This window comes from Gobius niger, assembly GCF_951799975.1.
Source record: "Gobius niger genome assembly, chromosome: 2".
Lineage (NCBI taxonomy): Eukaryota > Metazoa > Chordata > Actinopteri > Gobiiformes > Gobiidae > Gobius > Gobius niger.
Window position 1 is genome coordinate 11,140,036 of NC_136853.1, and position 26,670 is coordinate 11,166,705.

Here is a 26,670-nt window from a genome sequence, read left to right on the forward strand (position 1 = left end):
ATATTGCCTTGAATCGACACAATGAATGGAATAGGCATTCATTTTCAATTACCCAAGCGCACATGATATTTATTCTAGAGCCTTCCACTTTATGATGCTGAGTTAAATTATGACAACTCGAATAATGCGCGGGCCGAAGCCATTATAAAACGCCGATGAACGTCCGCGCGTAAAGGCGGCCGGCATGACACGAGTTGTGCCACTTTATGGTTGTGTGGCGCAGTACATGGCGTGCACCGCGTTTTTTCTCCCACGACTCTCTCTCTCTCTCTCTCTCCCTCCCTCTCTCCCGCTCTCTCCCGCGCTCTCTCTCCGGGTCGCAGTCTCGCCAGAAGAGGGCATTAGGATTCTGCCCGACAAAGTTGCTGTGACACACGGCAGATTAACAACGGCTTCTCGTTTCCTATCCTTCCTTCCCCCCCCCCGCCCCCGTGGACCAAAACCTGGATTTTGTTTGGTGATGCCCAACTGAATGTCGCCTCTCTCAGCAGCAGCAGCATCATCATCAGCGGCGGCGGAGACTTGTGGATAACGCCGCTTCACTTCACTCCTCTTTCCATGCATTGAAACCCCCCTACAGGAGAAGACACCGCGCGCCGCTCGCTCTGCTTGGCCGCCCTGGAGGGAGGAAAAAAAAGAAAGATTCTTGGTTTTACTTAATTTAACTCACTGGGAAATTCTCCTATTTTCCAGCAAAGCCGAAATGGATTTCCCCCCTTCCTCGCGCGCGAAACTGTGACACGCATATGTCGGATGTCTCTTTATGAGTGTATGCGGCAAATGCGGTGCTCTTTTCTTTTTTGGGCTGTGACTTGAGAGGAGATGATAAAAAATGCACAACGAGGTGTTTTCTTCAGTCTTTTTTTTGGCGAATGAAATCGGAGTGCCTGTTTGTTTCTCTGTTTTTTCTTTTACCCCCCCTTTTCTCTCGGTGGATTGTGGAGTTGAACGCATGTCAGTGATTTCGTTTCGCTGAAGTGCGCAAAGGGAGAAGCGAAAGAAGAGCGCGCGGGGGGACGGGAGAGTTTTCGCCTTGCCTTGCCTCGCTGCTGGATCCAACTGGGGGGGAGCAGTAGCAGGTGCGCTTCGGAGTGTGCCCCATACCGGTGTTGCGTGTTGTGGATCGGGACAGTGACAGTGCGCGCGGGGGAACGGGTCATGTGGACTACCAGAAGCCGTTAAAAAAAAAAAAAAAAAAAAAAAAAAAAAAGTGTTGGCTGGAGCTGACCGAACAGCGAATATGGGTAAGTTTGCTGTTTAATACTTGAATGTACATTTCTTAGTGTGATTCATACGTGCCTAAGCAATGGTTCGGGGGGGGAGACTTTGGTTGGGGTCCCCGTTACGCATTGCCTGTGCCATTAGTCCGAGCTGCAATGCCTTCCCACGGTTTCCCCACCGCTGCCGTACAGGACTTGGGGGTGGGGGGGGGGGGGGGGGCTGCTTTTGCCCTCTTGTAGATTTATGACAAGACACAATACTTCCCTTTGAGTCATCTGATATCCCCTCCTACTCAAGATGTGTGCCTGTCTATTGGAATTTACTGCTATATGCTCATCACGATTTGGAGAACGCTGGAGCCCGGTCAACTTTGCAGAGCGTGGTGCTACATAGTAATGAGTGCTTTGACTTAACGAGCGTATAGGCTCAAGCAAGAACAGCTGTGGTCAAGCTTGAACCTTTTTCCAGAAAATCCTTTTTTTTAATTTTTTTTATTTTTGTAGCTTTGTTGGGAACGTTCACTGTACTTCTGTTGCTGTAAAGGGAATACATTTGGAGAATCCACACTTTACAGGGATCGTGTTGTATTTTTGTTGAGGGAGCAAAGTGGTCTGCAACCTCTTGTTTCCAAACACCCATCTCCTGGCAAACTTGAGTCATCTGTAATGAGACACAACCATATTGAATTGCCTCATCTTCATCTTCGTCATTTCTCCTCAGAGGTGTGTGTGTGTGAAGTAACCCCAGAACCCATTTCTCAAAACGCCTTTTTCCCACATTGTGGCGACAAAACCTGCCCTTAAAATGGTTCCTATAGACGTCAAATGTGCCATTCTTGTTCTTAACAAGATTTGGAAGGTGTTTTTAGAAGGATTTTTTATTTTATTTGTTAACGTTGAATTTATTGAGTGCTTTGAACCCTGGGAAATTGTTGTTATCTCAGTAATAACGTATTAATACAAATCCAACCCATACATTGAAACATGGCTTTTTCCCCCCATTGTTTCATTTTAGGCTATTTTGGCCATTTTTACACACAAAAGGCCTTACTTTCAAATTAAAACTTTACATAAAAGACAGCTATATAGTTCCTCATATTTATTTAAGCACCAAAGGTGTGTCTCGAAATGTAATTGTTTTCTCTCTGCATCTGCAGTGTCTCACCTTGAACTAGTCAGTTTACTGTGAGAACTGAACCAGGTTAGCCAGGTAAACTTATTAGTGCTAAACCAGGACTAAATCTGGTCGAAACAAGAACTTGCATTTTGAACCAAATATCTATAAACATGGACCAGACACCGAGGTCACTTTCATTTGTTAGTCAAAGAGCCGCAAGAGCAGAAGGACAGAGACACGGCGTTAAACAGAAAGCGAAGATGCCTCAGACGTGGGGCATGCAATAGGTTGTGTTCACGATTTGGAATTTGATGATGTTCCTCATTTCAGAGTGAGAGCAGCTGTCAATACAGTTTTTTAAAAAGGGGAAAATCCACAAATGTTTGATCTGGTCATTTTATTTGTGGAGGATTGAGCCTCTCACACGGCACACTTGTTTCTGAGCAACGTCGCCACTTTTAGACGTTTAACCTAAGATCATTTGTGCTGACAGAAAAGACATTCATCCTCATGCCCGTTTAAGTGGATAGGCCCAGCCATTACCGAGATATCAGCCATTAACTGAGGAAAAAAACAACTTTTGACAGTTACCATAGTTACTAGCAATACATTCTTAGCTGCACGAACTCAGTTTTCATTGACATAAGCTCTTTAGTATGTGGTGATGTCATGTGAACGCAACCTATCCTCTATGTTAAGTGTTCACCACCACATAAACTATACTGATCATTTTCTTTTGCAAAATGCTGCCACTGCTGTAAAGGAGAATGCATTTGGTTGACATGCTCTTAGCATTAGGAAGTTCTGACAAAGATCATGACTCAAGAACTAGAACAAAGTCCCAAAAGGCTTGAACTGTGAATACTCACTGCCCCGCTGGCATTAGAGGATGGGCCAAATGCAGAGGGAAATGTCTCTGTATGTGCAAACAATTTACACAGCATATAAACTGCACTACAAAAATAAATGGGTTGCCTAAAGTGTCATATGCCATTCCGGGTTTTTCCAATAGTGAATAAAACATAAATAAATAAATAAGTTGATTCATATCTGGTGACAAAATGGGCCCGACCACCCGCGTGGCACAACAGTGTTAGTGCAGAAGTGACTGGCTTCTCGCATGCGTCTTGTTGCCGCCACACCGCCTTTTCTTGGCGCATCTTTACGTTAACATCGTGTGTGGCCTCATGTACTTCCTTCACCATTTAGGCTGCATCATTTTCAAGCTCTTGCATTAAGAAACCACAATCGTTATTCCACTGTGAGTTAAACATTGTCCATGTCCCGAGGGAAAGAGAACATACTGCTGGCTCTGGTATTTGTATAAAAACATGTGTAGCCCACTTACTGTGTTTAAGTCTGGAGTGGACGTTTTCATAGTGCGCCCCTCGTCAGCGTGAAAGTCCAATTTAAAGGAATAGGCCACTGTTTTTACATACTGAGATATGTTCTTACCTTAGCTCTGACGAGTTCTTTAGGACCTGTCTGATCTTCCCCCGTGCCTTCAGTCACGTAAACACAGCGCAGACGGCGTTAGCATTTAGCCTCTCCCCCTCTCCTTTATAGCTCCAAAACAGGTCAAGATAGAAGCTACCAAGCTCTTCCACGTTTTTAAACAATTAAACAATGTGGATTTTCTAAGCGGATAAAAGGGGGAACTATATTGTAAGGCGTAATAATACCAGGAGTAGTTCGAAATCCGCACAGTTATCTTCACTTTACTGCGCACTAATCTTCACTTTACTGTGCGGATGCCAAATTACTCCTGGTATAATTACGCCTTACAATATAGTCCCCCCTTTTATCCGCTTAGAAAATCCACATTGTTTAATTTTGTGTAATTATACTTTGTAGTGCAACACTTCACGTAACCATATTTAAATAGGGAAAACGTGGAAGAGCTTGGTAGCTTCTATCTTGACCTGTTGTGGAGCTATAGTGGAGAGCAGGAGAGGCTAAATGCTAACGCCGTCTGCGCTGTGTTTACGTGACTGAAGGCACGGGGGAAGATCAGACAGGCCCTAAAGAACTCGTCAAAGCTAAGGTAAGAACATATCTCAGTACGTAAAAACGGTGGCCTGTTCCTTTAAAGCCTGCATTTAGAAACACAAGACAGACTTACAGGCCCTGTAAGGTAATGTTTGTGGAAGACTGTCAGCTTCCGAGCCTAATTGTCTAAATCTTCCCACGAGTTATCCAATTGCACCAATGATATCTATCCTTTTGTGGTCTTTTTCTCATGGTGCCTTGTCTGATATTATTGTCCAGGGAAGCCTAATCACCAGTGGCCATCTATAAGCAGTATACAAATGGCCAAGTTCATTGCTGCTGCTGTGCCATTAATTGTTAGGCCCATGATGTATCGACCTACAGTGGGGTTACTGCACCAAGTCAATACGAGCCAAGGCGCCACATGCACAGCCCCGCTATACGGAGGGATGGGGAGGACTGCACGCTGCTCGCCTTCAATTTATGTCGGCTGGAAACGGGACAATGCTTTTGTAATACACAAAGACGGCTTCTGGTCGCCCTCCTGAAGAGTGTTTGGAAAGCAGTGGCCCTGGGACAACCTTGACAAGAAAACAGTCAAAAGATCCATTGAGATTCAAATGATATCTGCCTCAAAACGGGCACAAACGTAAGGTTAAGGCAGACTTCATTGTTCTCAGGAGTGAATTTTACCACCAGCACCATTAGCACCGCTAGACCAGACAAGGCATGGGAAGATTGTTTGTTTAGCACAATTTGTACACAACTCACAGCGTTTTGCAAAGCGGGGGGCTACATTAAAGCGGAAGGCAAATATAATCGATGAAACATATATCTTTTTAGTTCATTAAAATTCAAAGCGATGGGTGCAGATGCAATATTTGTGTTGCTATGCACAGCTAATTAGTACTGCAACTCCTACTGTTTGTGTAAGCCCTCAGTCATGCAGGAGTTTTCAAGCATACGATCTCTAACACTATGAACTACTATCTCTACAGTCTACTACAACAGTATTCATCACACAAGAGCATTGTACTTATTTCCCCTTGTCCTAGACATCAGGAAGGGCTGATTTTGAATTAGAATAGGTTCAGGAAAATATAGGGAACTTTGTCAAACTTCTGATGAGAATCTGTCCGACACTTGCTTTGAGTTTTCACAACAAATTGTTACATGTCTTATATTAAAAAGTTTGCCTGCAATGGCTCCTCATGAATCGATTTTTAGGCTGCTAGATGAGGTTGGCTGTACCCCATCCAAAGAGACAAACTCGTGCCCCCTGACGCTCATATAGCTAAGTGACATTTGCATATTTTCCAGCTTAATCTGTTTTAAAATATTTGCATCTATTATAAAAGATTTCCTCACCTTAACTGGCAATTTATACTGCACATACTGTATCCCTGTCTCTCACTCACATTCCTCCCCGTGCATTACTTCTGCATGGGGGCTCCTCCAGATGTCGGGGTGCCTGTCTCCTGCCCTGTCCCCATAGCTTTGCGCTGCTGCCCGCAATTATGTGATGATTACACAGATCCGTGGTCCCAGTAAGCCACCGCTGCCGTGCTCTTCATTAGCAGCATGCCTTGCACTTGCGCTTCATGGGCCATATCATAAGAAATCTGCTTTGTGGCAAAGGGAACAGTAGGGCAACGGGGTGGAGGCAATAACAGAGCCCTATTTAGGGATTTAGTGGCAGCAGACGTGATGAATACACTTAGTGAACTGCATTTATGCCCATGTGGTTTAATTGCAATCCTAAAGGACAAGTGTTGGTTTCCAAGTTGGTCACAAGTGCACATATGCCATCAATCATTGGCATTGTGAACTCTCCATAGGATTGCCAGTGTGCTGTAGGGTCTTGATTTCTGCTCATTTTCAAGAGTCTTCGCTCATTAACAAAGATGAAATAATAACTGGGTTGTTTTGGTGGCGTACGGGGTTATACAGACAGTGCACGTTACCTGCGACATTGTTTCCCTTGGAGAGTCGGTCCCATGTCCTTAATCCTTATCAAATCCTCCGGGTCTGTGCACAACGGCCATGGCGTATTGATAATACATGAGGAGGCTCCAGGCGTATGTTCGCTGTTCACCTGTTCCTTTCATCCCCCGGCGTCTCCGAAGTGCAAGCTCATGCATGTGTGGATTCCTGCTGGATCGATCTGTGATAAAAAACCTCATAATCTTCAGACACATTCACTGTTTCCTGCTAGTTTCCATCCTCGATAGGGTCGTACGCACAGCAGCTGACATATGCTCGAACCAATACGTGCATACCGCAGGATGAGCACGCCAGGGCTTAGAGATTTGTTGTATTTTTTTTCCTGTGCCATCACCTGCACGTAGCTACATGATTAAATAATTGCAGGCAACAGACAGTAGTCCCAGATCTCATGACTAAAGGTGAGGGGGACGTAGATTGATCAGTAAATTGAGAGATTTGGTTAGTTACGCGGGAGGAGCTCAGAGTAGAACCGCTGCTCCTTCACATAGACAGGAGCCAGCTGAGGTTTTGGATGGCTCCTGGTCACCTCCCTCAGCAGGTGTTCCAGGCATGTCCTGTTGGGACGTGGTCTCGTGGAAGGCCCAGGACACGCTGGAGGGATTATGTCTCTGAGCTGGCCTGGTGTCGCCTCGGGGTCCCCCCAGAACAGCTGGAGGAGGTGTGCGTGGATCAGGAAGTCTGGGCATCTCTGCTCAGACTGCTGCCTCTGTGACCCGGATAAAGCAGAAGAATATGGTTGGATGGATGGACGGATGAATGGATGGATGGATGGATGGATGGATGGCGACAGAAAACCCAGGCAGTACAAGCTATTTCTTTAAACCCAAGAGGATTGATTTTGTTTGTTATTAATTTGTTTTTTAGTTCAAGTGATAGGCAAAAGTATTGATCGTGGACATCTGTGATTTATCCATCATAACTTTGTTAATGATCCCTGAAAGATGCTCAGTCAGGAATAAGAGCAGTGTCACAGTAATCTAATTTGTATGTCACATTTGCGGCACTAATGACACAGTTTCTAATAGTAAATCAGGTGCAACGCGCCCACACAATAGCACTTGCTCATTAGCAATCACTAGCAATTTAGCACCTGGCTTAGTATATGACTCCCATAGTCTTTACTTTCAATTTTGTTCATGAATTTTATAATAGATTTGTCAGTTGCGAATGGATAACGGTAGTTTTCATCAAAAATAGTCCTTTGAAGGCAAAATGTGGATAAAAATTACTCTTTTGTGAAGCAGTTCTTTGAAGAAACATTTCATAATGCTTTGTGTGTAAAACATCCCCAAAACAAATTGTGACTTCCCACTTCAAAAATGTAAAAACATCCCAGAATTGTTTTTATTTTTTTTAAATCTATATTCAGAAGCTGCGCATGGTCGCCTCCCGCGGGAGGTGTTCCAGGCCTGGGACTACTGTATGTCTCCGAGCTGGCCTGGTGTCGCCTCGGGGTCTCCCGAGAACAGCTGGAGTAGGTGTGTGTGGATCGGGAAGTCTGGGCATCTCTGCTTAGACTGCTGCCCCCGCGACCCGGCCCCGGATAAAGCGGAAGAAAATGGATGGATGGATGGAAATCTATATTCAAATTATCTACTGTTTTCTTTGAATATTTTTTTCAGGCCTTCCTCTGCCCAATTCCGCAGACTTTTCCTGGGAGTGATGCATTTTCTTGCATGTGCAATAGGACACACAGGACAGTCGTAGCCTGGATTGTTGCCAGTGTCGTCCTACTATAGTGAACCCCATGCTATTCTCTCATATTAAAAAGTCTACATGACGAGAATTACCATCATGGCAGGCAACGATGCGCATTTTTACAACGGCAATTCTGGTCGGTGGCAGTCAGAGAGTTGAAATGTGAATCCAAATTGACCATACTCAATGCGTGTATGTGCCCACAGCGCCTAAAGCCCATACAGTAATTACTGGAATAAGCACCAGACAATTCATTAACAATTTTAATAACATTTATTGTCCTAAAGTTGTCTGCTATTGGCTGGTTACGAGTTTTTGCTATTCAAGTTCAGACTACACTAGCTTAACACAAGTGAGAATGACCTTCCGAAGTTTTCACATTATTCAAAGGGCAGCATGTAGAAAATGTCAGCTGTGGCAGGCGTGAAAAAGAACAGATACGGGATTCTTCAGCTTTAAGAGCAGCTTGCAAGGATAGAAATGTCTCTACACTTAGACTGAAAGTAGAAAAATCAATGGTTGTCATTCTCTTAATTACACTCTCCGGAAATGTCTCCCGCAGGTTCTGAAATGCGGACTGATTTTCAGATCGATTCCCGCAGCCTTAAACAATTAAAAAAGGTCATAGTGTGGGAAGATCAACGGCTGACAGAAAATGTTCTATGAAATTCATTCAGCTGTGTGTGTGTATAAGTGAATGGTAACTATAGAAAATGTAAATGTTGTAGCACAAATGTATGATTCAATATCAGTTTCGATATCAGCATTCTGTGAGGGTCTGGTCATAAATTAAAGTATATGAGCAAGTCAAATGGTTACAAATCATCAAATATGACTGAGAAAAGACTATACTGTTGGTGTATAAACCTCTTAATTCCCACCTGAGGGGAGCAATTCCTCCAGTGTGGCATTACTCAAATCTAAACAGACAATTACTACTTGTAGACTCGATTAATAGATAAAGTAGAGAGTGCAAATATTTATTTTAAGTGTTATGAATCATAACTGTGATTTAAAAAAAAAAAAAACACCTGCGCGGCAACTTTGACGCTACCTCGTAACAGCACCACCTACTGTTCTGGAGTGAGCATTAGAAGGCTTTTAAATGTGACAAAAGCTGTAATAGAGTGTCTGTTTGTTTTTCTTTTGAATGTGGAGCCAAAGTATTACACTGTAAACAGAAATACGACTCTATCAACACAAACTCTTCTTAAGCAGAGTTAACTTAAAGGGACTAGATGCAAGTTGGCCATTTTATACTCACTACTGTCACCTCAGGTCATAAGTGTAACTGCACCTTCTATATTAAACTTGTGCATGGCACGGCAATTCGGACTGAAGTAACCACTTTCTGAGTGAAAGTGCAGGATTTTAGAGGCAGCTGTGGTGAACAGGTCTGAGCTCATTCTACACATTAGGACAAGGCTGAACATGTAGAAGGGGGAAATTACATATGTTATTTTTACCATTTTAAACTCCGTATAGTCCCATTAAAGCAGTACTAAGTAACTTGTTTAGTAAATCCTTTAGTAAGTCCTTAGTAAATCCTTTTCGTAGTCCTTATGGGGAAAATAGAAGTGTTATGGGATGATTGGGGGTCTTTCATCCCCATGGAATCACAGCTAACTGTGGGCTAGCGCCACTTAAACAGTATTTACACCCAACTTTGAGTGAATAAAATTATCTCCATTGTGTAATTGGATGTACAAGATCCCTCCCTCCCTTCTGTCAGCGTAGTATTTACTCTCACGGACAATTAATGAGTAAAAAACACAACAGGCTACGACACCTGCAGTGGTGCTTATGGCTTCTCGGGGCTTGAGGTACTTCGTACTGCTTTAAGTAAATGTTCTTTGTTTACCATAACTCCTTAAATTATAGGAAAATATAGCTGCAAGGAACACTCACTGCAATAAAACACTTTGGTAGTTGCCAGTTAATGAGAATCTTAGAAAAACAAACACAATTCATTAATCACTGGACTTGGTACCCATCACCGTCCCTGTACCCCTGGTTGGCAAACAATCCACAAAACCAAACGGTGCCTTCCTGCATGTCACATTAGGAAGGCTCTCTCAATGCAAAGACACTGGTGAGGATGGAGCTCATTTGGGGAAAAGTACAAAGCAAGACTTAAGAATCCGAACTCTCCCAGAGTTCTTTGAAGAAGTGAAGCATAGCCAATTTATTTTCCACTTTGCAAAAACGACCTTACACTTAAGATCTAAAATGCAAATGTGGCTTTGACAGAGATAAATGAACAGCGGTGGCAGCAGAAGTGGCCCGGCCCTACCTGAGTCTTGTGCCTTTGTCTCAGCTCCTGCGTATAGGTAAACGGCACAGAGAGTGTGCATTCAGTTACAATCAGCAGCTTCATGCAAATGTTTATCCAAAGGAAATTATGTAATTAGAGCTAAATAAAGAAAATAAAAGTCTATTGAAAACAAGGTGGTGGTAAAAAAAGAAAAGAAAATTTACATTGGTTTTCTCTGGATGACCTTGGCTCCTGCCGACGGACACACACAGCATCTTACAGTATCTTACACAGTATCTTACAGTATTTTACAGTATCTTACAGTGTCTTACACAGTGTCTTACAGTATCTTACAGCATCTTACACAGTATCTTACAGTATCTTACAGTATCTTACACAGTATCTTACAGTATCTTACAGGATCTTACACAGTATCTTACAGTATCTTACACAGTATCTTACACAGTATCTTACACAGTATCTTACAGTATCTTACAGTATCTTACACAGTATCTTACAGTATCTTACAGTATCTTACACAGTATCTTACAGTATCTTACACAGTATCTTACAGTATCTTACACAGTATCTTACACAGTATCTTACAGTATCTCACACAGTGTCTTCCAGGCTGAGGACAGTAGAGGCAGCACTGTGTCCAGGAACACGTGAAATCGACCCTGTGGCACACATTTGGCCAGGCCAAACTGTGGTTAATGATGGAGGTCCAGTGTGTAGAGCGTGTGGAAAAGTTGCGAGGAGGCCAACTACAGATGATTAATTCAATCTTCGCAATAATCAGCCACCTCTGATTGCCCAGGTCATTACGTCCAATTAAAAAACATGAAGTAGTCCAGAAAGAGTCCAGAGATTGAATATACTGTGCTGTGTTTGATGTCCAGTGGAAATAAAACTGAAAGCAAGGTGCACATTCATTTGAGCAACACTCGCCCTGCAGCCTGGCTGTGTGTGATTCTATCATTACAGTGATAGTCTGTAAGTTTGCAAAGTGAGGAGAGAAAAGTACAATTCTAAAGTAAACCATCAAATTAGTCCCCTCTTTAACCAGAAAGCCCTTCTTGGTTTGCAAAATGAGGTGAGCAGGAACAGAATTTTCAAAAATAAACAATTAAGCTCCTCTCCCTCTCTCCTGATTGGGCCTGACAGGCTGGTTCACAGGAAGAGCTCGTCTCATTGGTCGACACGGGAGGATACTAGACTCTGATTAGTCGCTAAGATTAAGAGATTAGTTTTGATGGAGATCTTAAAGGAACAGAGGTGATCTCCTGTGCATGTTGAACCAATTAAGCCAAGGGAAAAATGGAATAGATGTTTTGGATAAATATAGCAATTACCTACCGAATTGAAAAATATTGAGCAAGATGTGTTCTTGCTACATGTTCTTGCGTAACGTTCAATGGTGTAATATTCATCACCCTTGTCTAACAATCCTAGTCAGGTTCTTTACTTTTCTTGTGTATCTGAGACAAACCTGTCGCAACATAAAAGATCGAATCTCACTTCGTTCCATCGACTTCTCTATAACCTTGGTTTGACAGAGAACATTACTTCATTGTCTTGGAGGCTAAATTGAAGATTGGCACAGGAGACTGGCATGTGCCCAACTTGGAAGAACAGTGGAAGCAATTAGCCTTTTCTTTTGTACAGGGGACAGCTGATTAACTAGGAAATCGCATGGCACAATTGTACTGTTACTGTGTTGTGTGACTACTGCGCGCAATTATTTTGACAAGGACAGTATAAATATTGCAAACTTCATAGCTACATAAACAATGCGTGGGAAAAAACAGTGGCTAAACAGTGGGAAGTGCTGCATTTTGAAACAACAAATTAGCAGCTTAGCCATTCAGTCAACATGACGCTGATGTATTAGTGATTTGTATGGAATATTTTGAGGCTGCAATTTGAGTTTAATTGTAATTTGGGTCTATTCCATTCAACTTTTGTACATTAAAGGATCTGTATCATGCTATTTTACCATTCCAAAGTTAAGTATAGGCATTTATGTGATATACTGTACCACAACCACTGTGGCATACTCATTTTTGTGATAAATATAATTATTTTCTGGAGGTAGTTTTCAAACCCAGTAGACACAACGCTTCGATTCAGTTAACCTCGCCCCCTCTCTCCGCTCATACAACTTTACTGTAGTACAAAATACACAGCAAAAAGTTAAGTTACTTCACGATGCAGTTATAAGGAGTTTGCATCTGCAACACAGATTCATAAAAGGCTAACACGCGTTTTGACTCACCACCGCTTTGGTCCATCAATGTTTATGTGATGGGACTCACGTTGGTTATAAAAGTTAATCCACTTTGGTTCTGGCGAAGGTTCATCAAACACCCATCAGTGACAGTCACAGAAATACACTCTTCTGGCTGATAGTCGCCGAATCCCGGAGAAAAAACAACTTCTATTGAGTGGCCTCTTCTTTAGGAAGGTTGAGTTAAGTCTGTGCTCTCGTAGCCAAACGCACATTTTTGCCACATTATTGTTAGGTAAGAAAAAAAGAACAGGTGTGTCCAGAATAGGTTAGAATGAGCTCCTTCTTCACAGCTTCCAGTGCCAACATGACATCTGTTCAGATGCTCAAAGCCACAAACCACTCTGGGGGTATTTTTAATAAGGAAATAGCATAACAACATGACTAAATGCTCCAACATGATATACATAGGCCCTTTAAAGACTAGATAGGGTACCGTGGCACTGGAATGAACCTGAATTAGGCTAAAAATAACAGCAACTAGCTCCTTGATCTCCTTGGCATTAAGGCTATTCGAGGGCAGAAATAATTTGTAGGTCATGGATGAAATGTTAAAAAACAAACAAACTAAAGAACACCTTTAGGAAGAAGGAAGAATAAGGAAGAGCTTTATTTATATAGAGCCTTTCACAGACACAAAGCGCTTTACATGAGACAATTTTACATTCAATCCACCATACATTTACACACACAACCAAACATCAGCCATCCAGGCCTATTGTACATGTTTTTAGTGGTAGGGGAAACCAGAGTGCCCGGAGGAAACCTACGCAGACACGGGAGAACATGCAAACTCCACACAGAATATGTTGGTCGTGTATGAAATGTTAAAAAAACAAACAAACTAAAGAACACCTTTAGGCAGGCACCACGTGGACACAAGCATTTTTAACAAAAAATAAAGAACAATAGACAGGATCCGTCAACCAAGCATGAATGAAAACAATGAGAGAAATTGAATTAAACGCTCCAAACTGTGACTCAATTCTTTTTTATGTTGAAAAATTCCCTTTTTTTTCGGTATTGCTACTGGCCTATTCCCGCTGAAACTGACATTGCTATCTGCTCCACTTGACTCAATCTAATCAGTTCTGCAAATACAGGGCAGGCGCATCACGACACAATGCTTCTCTTCGTGTTGAAAAGAGGCTAACTTGGCAGTGCTTGCTATCATCTCACAGATAATTGGAGACTAATAGGATGGCTAAGGCCAGTCTGGGGATGTCCTCACTGTGAGCAAGTCAAGCCTGGCCCAGACACTTCTTTTCTCCCTCTCAATGACATGTGGCAAATACCAATGAGCCACTTGCGAGCTCCTAAAGTGCACCAGTTAGCAAGTCCATTTGCCAAGTTATTAAGCTACATTTGGTTTTATTTCGGGTCAGCAGTAAAGTGCACTTACCAGCGCGGTGTTGGGACGGAGGGGCAGAAATAGCAGCGGTGTCTCCTAGAGCTGTCTCTTCCCTAACTATAGCTGCTCACAAACTTTTGCTGAAAACTAGCACAAAGTTACTCATCACTGCCAGATTGGAAATGACACGTGTGCAAAATAACAAACAGAAGAAGTAAAAGTAAATGCCCCCTGTGATTTCATAAAGGATTCTGATCATCAAGCTATTTTTTATATCACACAGAGACATTCCCAGCGAATACAAAATGTCTGCAAATGGTCATCACATTCACTAAGGGAAAGAAACATCAAAACCTATCTTTTATAAAAAATAAAAAAAATGCCCCCTCTGTGAAAAGATCAAAAAAATCATCCAGGAGATCACCAAAGAACCCAGAATGACATCTAAAGAACTGCAGGCTTCACTGGGCTCAGTTGAGGTCAGTGTTCATGACTCAACTATAAGATAAACACGGAGCAAAAACGGAGAGTTCCAAGGCATAAGACACTGCTGATGAATAAGAACGCAGAGGCTCGTCTCACATTTGCCCAAAGACATCCTGATAATTCCCAAGACTTTCGGAGAAATGTTCTGGAGACTGACAAGACAAAAGTCTTCGTCAGGTCTGTGTTTCTTACATTATGCCTAGTCAAACATACTGGTCTGATGGAATAATGAATTGTACAGTCTATCAGGAACTCCTGGAGGTTGAACGTCTGACCATCATTTCAAGCCCTCAAGCTGCTTGAAATTATATATTTTTTTATGGAGGGGTGGGGGTGTGTGGCAACTTGTTAGTGGAGCCCTAGTCCTCTTTTGAATAATTAATAGTGGTAACAGGGTTAGTAGCCATGAAGGGATTGGTGTGAAAACGTCGCCGAAGTCGCTTATTCAAATTGTCCTTGGCAAAATAGCTTAGAGTTAGCTGCTAAGAAAGTTATGCAAGGTTGTTAAATGAACCGGTAAAGGCACCGTCTTGTACCACATGCATAAAAGAAGCCCGACATTATAAAAACATTCCAACGGCTAAGGGTCTCAAGGACGTGCCTCACTTGCATATTCCACACTGAGGGGAAGCAGAAGACGCCTGATTCTTACCAGATTCGTAATTGTTCAAGTACTGCAGTCAAATGAAGAAATGGAGGCACACATGTTGAGAGTGACTACCACAAAGGGCGCCTTGTGTTCCTTTGTAAAAGAAATGAAAAGCAGAAACGGAGAAGGGAGTTGACTTACTCACGGCATTAGCGCCGCGAGCTCTCATTTGAAGCACCTACAATGTCAGGCAAGAGTGGATAGACATGGCACCTCTGTCTCTTCTAATAAAGGGAGCCTATTATGCACATGAGGATTAAAGCAGTGGGGGGCTGTTACAACATCTTCCTGGGGGGAAAAAAAGTGAAACATAAAAAATAGAAAAAGACAGGTTTGACTTGAAGCATCTCCAATGCTTAGATTACAAAGGGTGTTGCATAAAACAACAGTGACATTTTGTGACTTGGCTCAATGGATTAAACAGAGCCATAGTTTACATATAACTGTTTTATACAATAGTGAAAAGTTTGTGTACATGAGTTTTCTGTCATAACATGTAGAACATAGTTTTTGCATTGAGAATGTTTCATCTTTCATTAGAAGAGGCTTTGTCAGCAGCTAAAGTAATGTAGGCTGTAGGCAGTTAATTTCGTCATTGGCTCTATTGCAGTGCAAGGTAAATAAATAAATATTGCATTACCTATTTACACTACCTGCTCAGTTATTTACTTGCTTATGTACTTGCTTACCTACTTACAGTGCCTGCTTACTTACTAAATTACTTACCTATTCTCAATCTAAGAACCTGCTCTCACCTTGTTCATTGGCCCATTTGAGGGTGTCTGTGATCCGGACTTTGCGTCAGACTCATTGGCAAGAGAATGACGATAGTTGGAGCCAATGATAAGCTACTTAGTTGATGACAAAGTCTCCGGTGGTGAGAAGAAAAACATTTTCCTTTTTTTCATTATTTTCTTGCCACTTTAAAATGCATCAGTCCATTTGTCATTCACTGCTTGGACATGGATCTTTCCGTTCTTTCTCCAGTCATATAATCTGAAGTGTCCTGACCACGGTCACATGGACGGCAAACATTGTCAGGACGGAAGATGCAATAAATGTTTCAGTATCGGCAACAATGACAGACGGTCAAAAATAGACTCCTTGTGGATTCTTTCTGCAGCCAGTCCACTTGACCCCCTCATTCCATTCAGTTTGAATCCGATATGCTACACAATGGACTCTGCACAGAGCTCAAAACAGTGTTGCGTGTTCATGGGGTGTTCACTATATTTCAGTGGTAGGCAACGTCAGGCCTGAGGGGCCAGTTCAGTTTCACCCAAACTTAAAATCTTCTGGACTGGAGCTTACAGCCTATAAACTAGTGCAGGGGTACGCCAGTTCGCTTGGTGCAGAGCCCATTTTCTTCATCGCCAAAAGACCGAGAGCCGAATCCCCCAATTGTAAAGTATATGACTTAAAGCAGTACTAAGTAACTTGTTTACCTTAATAACTCCTTTTCGTAGTCCCTGTGGGGGGAATACAAGTGTTTATGGGATGATTGGGGGGTCTTTCATCTCCCCCTGGTGTCTCTGGTCAGAAAACCATGTTTGCAACTTGACTGCCACCGGACCAGAGCAAGCAATACACACTAATAGAATCACGAAGAAGAAGCTAGCATGCTAATGGGCAAAGCTAGCTGTGGGCTAGCATCACTTTAAACAGTATTTTACCAAGTTTGAGTGAAAAAAAATATTTCCATTGTATAATTGGATGTACAATATCCCTCTCTCCCTTCGTCTTTTCTGTCAGCGTAGTATTTATTCTCCAAGACAATTAATACGTTAAAAAATCGCAACTTGCTCCGACACCTGCAGTTGCGCTTATGGCCTCTAGGGGCAAGAGTTACTTAGTACTGCTTTAAGTGGGTGTTCTGCTAAGAGATTTAAAGGAATTGACTACTAGAAATTGAATACTTTAACCTCTTGTCCCCTGCCTTTAATCAATCGTTTTTTCTTCAATTTGGCTTTACCCAAATCTAAAGTTTACAGCTTATAGGCCAGGCCAGCCTCATTTGAAATAACTGATTGTAACATTCTTGTTGCGTTGCCACTGCAATTTTTCCACATTTTCGTTGTGTGTTCGACGTTTTTTTGTTGCTTTTTCATCGTCTTTTTTTTTTGGTTGCATTTTTGTCTTGGTTTCGGCACATTTGTGTCATGTTTTTGTCGCTCTTTTGTTGCTTCTCTCTTCTTTTTTTGTCACTTAAAGTTGTTGCTGTATTAATATGGATCTTTCAGACATATGCTGAACGTGTGGGTGGATAGTGGAACTCAGAGATGGCTTAACTGAGAACAATACAGCTACGGCCACAGAGTCAAGGTTAGCCAATCAAAGTGACAGAAAGTTAGGTTGGAACAGAAAGTAGTCTTCCTCGTGAATACGGCATCAGCCATGCTACAAGCTGTCACTATTATTCCAATTATATAGCATACAGCTGTGTCTCTAAAAAAAAAACACATTACCTCACCTTTTCTTCTTTTTTTGTTCAAAAGTTGTTGATTATCCTCCTGGCTCAAAGCTGAGAAAATTGTATACCTGCAGCGCCCAAACATACTCCATCTTGCGATCGCTATTGTGTATGGTGTCCATAATATTTACTTGAATGCACCAGCAATTGTTGGCTCCAAGATGAAGAAAGTTGATTGATGTATGTGCCGGCGCAATCAATAGCCCGGGCGAATTATCTGTGCAGTCCCTCCACTCGATCCATCTGTACAGAATGATGGAAGAGTCTTAAAAAACACACACACAATAAAACGGAGAATGTGTCTCGCTTTTTAATGTTTTTTTGTTTTTTTTTCTAAAATAGACACGCATCGATACACGAGCGTACAATGCCCATATGGGATCAACAGATGCTTGGCACAGAGAGAAATGGACAGCATATGTTCCCGGATGCCTTTGAGCCACGCGGAGTCAGGGAAACATATCAGACAAAGCTTGCAAATACAAAGAAGAAAAAAAAAGACTAAAGATGCATCAGCAGTTGTTCATGTTTGGTTGTTTTTCAACCAAAAATATCAAAACAAAGTGTATGTGTAATGTTTGCCTTTGTCGTTATTGGGTGGTTGATGGATAATATTGCGCATGGTGTTGTATTGAACTGTGATTGGCCTGTGGTTGGTTCAAAATTTAGGGCCACACCTCCAGCGTATTTTATTGAAAGCCCTAGTGATGATCAGTTGTTGGTTGAAATATGTTGGCTTTGTAGTCCGGCTTTGGCCCACAGGCCTGACATTGCCCTACTCCTGACCTATAATATGTGCTCCTTTGCTCCTAATGTCACACTGGCCCTTTAAAACAAGTGCAAAAGCAATCTCAGAATAGAGTAAATTAACCCATTCCTTCTGTCAACATGCAGTACCTTTTACAGCATAATGAAGGTCTGCAGCTCTCCTGATCCTGATCACATCTGGCCCTGCTAATACAAATGAAGTGCAGGTGTAACAATATTACAAGGAGTGCGGCTTAAGGCTTAGAACTGAAACACACCCCTCCAGGGACAATCAATGAATCTAAAAGACACACCATCAGTGGCACTGCAGCCATGGAAATTATTCTGCCACATCTATACCGGATTGCATTTTATTGCAGCATTAGGGACTACTTTCACTTCAACAGCATCATAATACATAAATCCATTGATTTTCATAATGTTGTTATATATTATGTTATCCTGTTATACTAAGGATGTTAGGGTTAGGATTAATGGTTGACACAAGTTAACAAAACATCCCATGAAACGGTTTAAACATTGCATTGGGGAACTCATTACATAAGAAAATACACAAAAAATCCTTTGTTGTACTACCCATTTTCATCCATATTTTACCTTAAAGTAATAACATTGCAGTAGCAGCACAAAACTGTCAGAGCCACATAAGAGCAGCATTTTCCTTCTCTTCTCTCTGTTTGCACATGGATTCCCATCTAAAGGTTTATCCCGAGTCCGACTAGAGACACCAGGCTGAACCTGGTTGTCTATAGGCCGGGTGCATAGCTTTGGTATTAGTGCGGATCGGGCGCTTTTTTTTCTGTCCAAGCCCGGCCCTCGACCGACAGAGCTGTGATCGAATCCGAACCAAACCTGAAAGGCATTAAGATGTTTGTCCTGCACAATTAAAATCAGGGCCGGGCTTTGATACACCACATTTCTGTGATGCGCGCGCTTCACAGAACCTATTAACCTGCCAAAAAGAGCCACGTTTGCCCTCTCTCTTAAAACACAGATTTTACTTTACTTTTTGGAAATTGATATATCATGTGTTTAAAGCGCTGCACGGTTTGAAAAAAAGCCTTTGAAGTGAGGTTACACAGCACTTAATGTTAGCATGGCACATGGCGCGCTGCGTTCTGCACCACCACAGAGCTAACCATTTCAGACAGCACCGGACTGTCTCGTTCACTTCGAGTGAGAGTTCAGCGAGCTCCACAGAGCACTCCCTCCCTTAAGTCAGACAGAAGCTGGTCACTTCCCCGGGGCAGTGCCTGAGCTCAGGGTCTTGCTGAGCTTGATTGCTAAAAGCAGTGTTGCACTAATGCTCCCAGCCATGTATGGGACGGCCAACATCGTGCACTGCGGGCCCAGTTTATTAATTTTTTCCCCTCAAAAACAAACGCTAAGTTGCATCAACTAAACAGAGCTCGAAAATAAGTCCAAGCCCGTTGGGTTTTTCAGCACTCTGTTTGGTGTATGTGCTGGTGGTGGCGGCAGAAGCACATCTTTTATCCTGATAAACGCTCATCCACGTTTAAATTGCATTCAGATTTCCATCACAGCAACACAGGCACGAGCGCCGATCTGTGTGTGCATGCGGCGTCTGTGGTTGATGAGAGCAGGGGAACGGAGGAGAGGGGACCAGCACGAGGGAGCATTTCTTCTGCTTGTGTGATAACATTTGAACCACATAAGCCACACTTGTGCATAAATTCAATGCCTCGCCTGGATAAAGGCCTAACTTTGTGAAAGTTCAGCTGTGCCAAGTCGATTGGGTGTGTCTGAGGTGCTGCTGTCTTTGAACAGAACGCACAGAACCTGGCCATGGTGTCTTCTGTTTTCCTCTTCTTCAGGTTGTAAATCAATAGTTTGTACATTTACCTTCAAAAAGTACAAGTACTGTATTTTAAAAGTTGGTGCATTTTCCCTATTAAAAAAAACTGTGGTTTGCTGCATACAAAGTTCAGAAATTATAAATCCAGCCTAATGTGATCACAGCATATCCCCACTGATCCATCTGACGCATCTGACTCCACTATTTGACATATTACAATACACACAGCTATGTGGTCTTTCTCTCAATTAATCTTAACAGCTTTCTGACAGTAAAATGCATCACAGACGTTCCATAAAGCCCAAAGGCCCTTTGCCTTTTTTTTATTTTTTTAAAGTGACTTTTAACATATCAGCTCTGATTGATAATATTGGGGTGCAATTTTTCTTATACTGATCTTCACACAGAATGTCTAATACAGTTTGCACTCTCTCTGAACATGAACCCTACTTATAAAAATAGTTCATTTATTGCAATATGAAGTATTGAATAATAATTGTGTCTTTTTTTTGTCTGCTCCACAGGCTCGGCTCTGCGGCATCGCTGGCTAGTGGCCCAGCTCCTCATGCAGGTGTGGCTGGCTGCAAACCCGTCCCTGAGTGAGCGTCCATGCCCTAAGAGTTGCCGTTGTGACGGGAAAATTGTTTACTGTGAGTCCAGTGCTTTTCGTGATGTGCCCAAAAACCTTTCCGGTGGCTGCGAGGGGCTTTCACTTCGCTACAACAGCCTCGCCAGTCTCCGGGCCGGACAGTTTGTCGGACTAAACCACCTCATTTGGCTCTACTTGGATCATAACTACATTGTGACTGTGGATGCGGTGGCTTTCCAAGGAGTCCGCCGCCTGAAAGAGCTGATTCTAAGCTCAAACAAGATCACCTCACTCCACAACACAACATTCCACCCTGTCCCCAATTTGCGCAACCTGGATCTGTCGTACAACAAATTGCAAGCCTTGCAACCCGGACAGTTCCAGGGTTTACGCAAACTCTTAAGCCTTCACGTGCGCTCAAACTCTCTGAAAACCATTCCAATGCGCCTCTTTCAGGATTGCCGTAATCTGGAGTTCTTGGATTTTGGCTATAACCGTCTCCGCAGCATCACACGCAATGCTTTTTCCGGCTTGGTCAAACTCACTGAGCTGCATTTGGAGCATAACCAGTTTTCGAAGATCAACTTCTCCCATTTCCCTCGCCTCTACAATCTGAGAGCATTGTATTTCCAGTGGAACCGCATTCGCTCCATGAGCCAGGGCCTAACCTGGACATGGGCCTCCATCCAGAAAATGGATCTGTCTGGGAATGACTTAACAGAATTGGACCCGGTGATTTACCAGTGTCTGCCCAATCTCCAGACACTAAACCTGGATTCCAACAAGCTTACCAATGTTTCGCAAGAGGTGGTGGACGCCTGGGTATCCTTGACCACCATTAGCTTGGCAGGGAATGTTTGGGATTGTAGCCCGGCCATCTGTCCTCTGGTGGGATGGCTGAGGAATGTCCGTGGAGCCAAGGAAATCCCAATGATATGCGCCTCTCCCAAGAAAGCCCAAGGCGAAAAAGTTATGGATGCCGTGGAAGCGTTCGACATGTGTCAACTATCTCCACTCACCACCCTTCGAAGCAGCCCCCCTACGCCCTCCAATATTCCTGCTCAAACCGATAAGCGCCCAGTTATCGTGGCTATTCCCACTGGATCTGGCAAACGCGGAGGATCAATTCAAGGCCCCATATCTCCATCTGCCACCCCACCCGTTGCCCTCCCACCAGAGCAAGAACTGGAACCTGTCTCCTTCCACAAAATCGTTGCCGGAAGCGTTGCCCTTTTCCTATCCGTGGCTATGATCTTGCTAGTGATTTACGTGTCTTGGAAGCGGTATCCCAGCAGCGTCAAGCAACTCCAGGAGCATTCGACGGCCGCTCGCAAGCGCCGTAAGAAAGCGAGAGAGACGGAACGCACCCTCAGCTCCCCGCTGCAGGAGTATTACGTGGACTATAAGCCGACCAACACCGAGGCCATGGACGTGCTTGTCAATGGGACCGGACCATGTACCTATACCATTTCGGGCTCACGAGAATGCGAGGTATGACCCATCCTACCATCGCCATTCTTTCCAAACCATACCATGCACCAATCGAAGCGGCATGAGGTAATCTATTGCTTATGTGACAGATTGATATTTTTTTACGATCATTTTTGGATGTCTACAACTTGAATGCTCGGTCTTGTACAAGAGATAAAGGTACAGCAAGCGGCGGATTTGGGGATTGTTTTGTTGAGCTGAAAAGACAGTTGGTTTAAGTGCCACGTCGTGTTTAATGAGATCTGTTGTTTGCCGATGACAGTCTGTATGTGCCTAAGCCGCTCCAATCTCTCCTGGGACGCAAATGTTTGTTTTGCCATAAAATTGGACGGGAATACAATAAATGGGTCTGATTACTTTTCCGTACATGGCATAATCTGCCGGCTAAGCTATACTGTTTGTGATAAGCCAATTGTGTTTGTGTTGCTTTTTTTGGCTGGGACAGCAGCCCGCTTCTGGACTTGCTAATCTGTTATGTTCAATGTTTGTTGAGGCAAAACCTTGGACTTTGGACTTTAATGTTGATACCAGTTCAAAATGCAAAGATCTATCTGACAGTTTGTGTACTTGAAAGGCCATTTTGTTGTTGAGCGTCCATTTCTATTTATATCCTTCACTCATGTTAAGTGGGGTATGGGCAAAAATAAAAGCTAAGCACATTATATTGCTTTTACCTTTTCCCACTTGGAGGTTATATTTAACTGTACACAAAATACAACACATAATACAATTAATGCACCGTGGACACCTGGTTTTCTAACAAATCTGCAATGGATTAATTGTTAGTAGTTGGCTGACTGTAGCAACATTGCATTGTATTTTTTTCCAAGAAGATGCATTATTTATTACAGAGAGATTTTTGTATTGATTGATTTTACCAATTGATTATAAAAATGCTTTCTCATACATAAAAACATGAACATAGCAGAGTTGACAGTTGTCAAAAAATGGGTTTTATTGTTAAATATTTTTGGTAATTGATGTTTACACACAGAAACACACACAATCAAACAAGTGTTGACCTGTTTTGTATACACCAATAAATATAATATTGCAATAAAATAAATGCTGTTGCATGGATTATTTGTAGACTTCATTGTCCCTGTAGGCACATTTGTACCACTGCAGCCACCTATCAACCAGTGCCTCAAGGCAACCTGTCCGGAGCAGTGGTGACTGCAGCACAGCACCAGACAACCCATCTCCAGATCTTGAGACAGGATGTTAGTCAGAAGTACTTAGCTGGAGGTTTTTGCCTACTGCATAGGTTTTAGGCTAAGGCTCGAGGAAACTGAGAGTTCTTGTCACTCAGTCAGTGTGCCACTAATTTGCCAGCAATACAATTTGCACTTCTTTGTCTAAGTAGTTGAACAGTGAGACACTTTCAACTTATTCAGAGATGGGCACAGTAGGCAATTGCACTAAAGAGTTACATTTCATCAAAGCTTTCTTTCAAAGATCTTGACTTTACAAGACTTTCTGTGAATGTGGCTATAGAAGGGGAGTAATAGTAGAGGACGTAGTGTTTTGGTGAAAATGCTTTTCATACAACACATCAGCATTCAAAATTGGGAAAAATCAAGAACTTCTGGTACCAAATACATTAATATTGTATACCTTTGCATACAAATCCCCTTCCCTTGTAGTTGTGCTGTTGAGCTAAAGGCAGCACCCCTAGCCTGCATTCTCATTACGGCGGAGGGCAGGGTAAGCGGATGCAACATGGCAGCCATGATTTGTGGCCCTCCTCGGCAATCAAATCAGCCCAAGCGCTCTGACTTTGCATATTTCAGTGTGGACTGCCTCCAGTAAATTCCCATAGCCACTAGAACAAATGAAAGCCCCACAGCCTGCCTTTTAAACTTATGAACAGAGGTGGGTGGAGATAACAAATATGTAAAAGTACTGCTTCTTAAAAGAGAAATGAAAGCAAGTGTTTACTAGAATATTGTATTTGATCGTTTTAATAATTATAAAAGTGTGTTCATGTATTGTATGACATGCAGAAGTAATAATACCCATTGTTAGCTACAAATCAAGTACAAGATCATTCATTACAGTTTGTCCAATAAACTTTTGGGCTTTACCTCTGAAGCCGCTTGAAGATCACAACCCCAACGTTGAGGAGCCCCGGTCTGAGAAACCATTTGTGTGTCAAAGACTGCCTGATTGGCAGCAACATCTCAGTCAGCGTTAGGGCAACGGAGGGCACAATGGCTGCTGTGTAGTGAAAGAAAATTGCAATGTATCCAAACCATTGTGCTGCAAAATCTTTTCAAACCTTGACAGGAAGCGAGACGCATTGCGATATTAACCCAACATTTCCGTCAAGTTACACTGCTTCAACAAATTATTACTCAAGCCCGAAAGTTCCAATACCATGCATGCTAGTTCTCAAGGCAATGTTCTTAGTTTGTTCATAATGCACGTGTACTCGTCTTACTCATGATACTGTGTGTGGGTATAACAGTACAAGCTGCCTGAGGCTTCGGCCATGTTCCTCCTCTGAGCCGAACAAATAAGCCAGTAATGTATATCTACAGAAATGCTGCTCAGTGGCAGGAAGAATAATGCTACAGTCTGCGGAGTGAAAACAAAATGATACGACACGTAAGGAGCAGAGAATACAGCGGGGCAGGAGGAGATAGGATTCACACTCTGGCACAGCCTGTATATATGAGGCTAGAGATGTTTTTAAAGCTTGCACCTTGTGTGTTAAAGTCGGATGCTCCACATTTTCGTTCCTGATGCATGATGGTAACAGTGCCATGATGCTTTTGTAAGGGATTGATTATGCCAGATGCCCCTCCAGCCCTGTTCGGCATTGGCCATCGGTGATCGGCTTTAAATTGAGATCATCCATTTGATTTATCAAACTTAAATGCATGAATAAATAGGTAACGAGTGTTGGGTTAATGCCATACAACGCTTAAATAATAAAAAAGCATATTGTAGAGCAATGTGCTTTTTATTTTTTAATTAACAAGCTCTCTATGGAAGTAACACCTTCTATTGTCTCTGCAAATATAACTGTGAAATATTGTGTAAAGTACATGCACAACACTTCAGAGAATTATAATTATTACGTTTACTTACAGGTGCAAGAATAATAGTGAAAAAAGAAAAATTATAAGATGCGGTTACGATGAACATTTGTTTAAGCCTTGTCTGCTTATCCACATTATAAGCAACTGCATATTTATTTTTGGGAGATTAAAAACCTCATTGGTTGTAGGGTATAAAACGCACAGTTTTAATTATCGAATGGTGGTGATAACAATAAATGCAGAGGGCTTTTAATATGCCTAATTTAATTTGAACAGTTCCACATTTCCAATAAGAGTCTAATCCAAATGATTGTACGATTATATTAGATTATTACTCCTACTACTATTATTATACTTTTTATTTTTACATAATAGGACCAGTAACGTTTTTTTTTTTTTTTTTTTTTTCATAAAGGTCAGAACAATACCATTTTGAAGAAGAAATATGTCAACAAATTGAACGTTTGTTTTCACAACTGTTACCACTGTCCTCACATAGAACGGCTGCCATATTGTCACATCATGTAATACAGTAATCTTAACTAGCCTATTAATAAACCCCATGCAATATTATGGAGTGTGGGAGGGACTTATTCTTGACCTACAAAGTCCATTCTCTGGGATGTGGGAGTGAGTATAGATGCTGCTAACAGTGGCACTCTTTTCATTAGCGCAATATAGACCGTACAGCATTGCACATCATAATTAGTGCCTTGACAATTAACAGTTATCTTGGCTAGACTCAACCTGCACATTTGCAAAGGCTCTCATACTCTGACCCCAATTAAATATGAATCAAGGCTTGAAATGAAAAGCATTGGGCCATTGCATAGAGAGAATGGCAGATTCGACGTGAAAAAAAAAAAAAAAAAGATATTCAAGGACGAAAAGCTTAGACATATAAACTTAAAATGCCAGCAAAGGGCGTACTTCTTCCCCTTTGTGCTCCAGTGACCAGGGAAGCCATGCAAAAAAGGTATTATTAAAGTACAAAGTAACTTGTTTACTTTGCCTAATACAAGTGTTAGTGAGATGATTGGGGGGTCTTTGTTGTCCCCCTGGTGTCTCTGGCCAGAAAACCACAATTGTAACTTTGCTGCCTCCGGGTAGGAGCCACCAATACACACTAATGGAATCACAAATAAAAAGCTAACAGCGGGCTAGCGCCACTTAAAAAGTGCGACATGCTACGACACCTGCAGTGGCGCTCATTGCCACTAGGGGCATGAGTTACTTAGAACTGCTTTAAAGCATGCGCAAAACAAGAAATTCCTTCTTTTTTTTTGCGTTACAGGAAAATGTGAATTTAATTAAGACCTAAAAAGAACACTGCCTCGAATTTACACAGGAGAGACACTGCAGGTACAAAGATGTAACTTGAATATTTACAAAACCAGAGCAACTCAGTTAAAAACAGACATGCAGTTA

The 26,670-nt window shown here is 42.3% G+C and overlaps 1 protein-coding gene across 1 annotated transcript in view; it reads left to right on the forward strand.

Annotated features, from left to right (window-relative positions):
- Positions 1-642: 642 nt before the first annotated feature.
- LOC306982959 (leucine-rich repeat transmembrane neuronal protein 4) overlaps positions 643-26,670 on the forward strand; it is a 191,728-nt gene continuing 165,700 nt past the window's right edge. The window contains exons 1-2 of the mRNA XM_079582598.1: positions 643-1,244; positions 20,640-22,195. Coding sequence (XP_079438724.1) covers positions 1,241-1,244; positions 20,640-22,195 — 1,560 coding nt within the window. The 5' untranslated portion in view covers positions 643-1,240. The remainder of the gene's footprint in view (positions 1,245-20,639; positions 22,196-26,670) is intronic.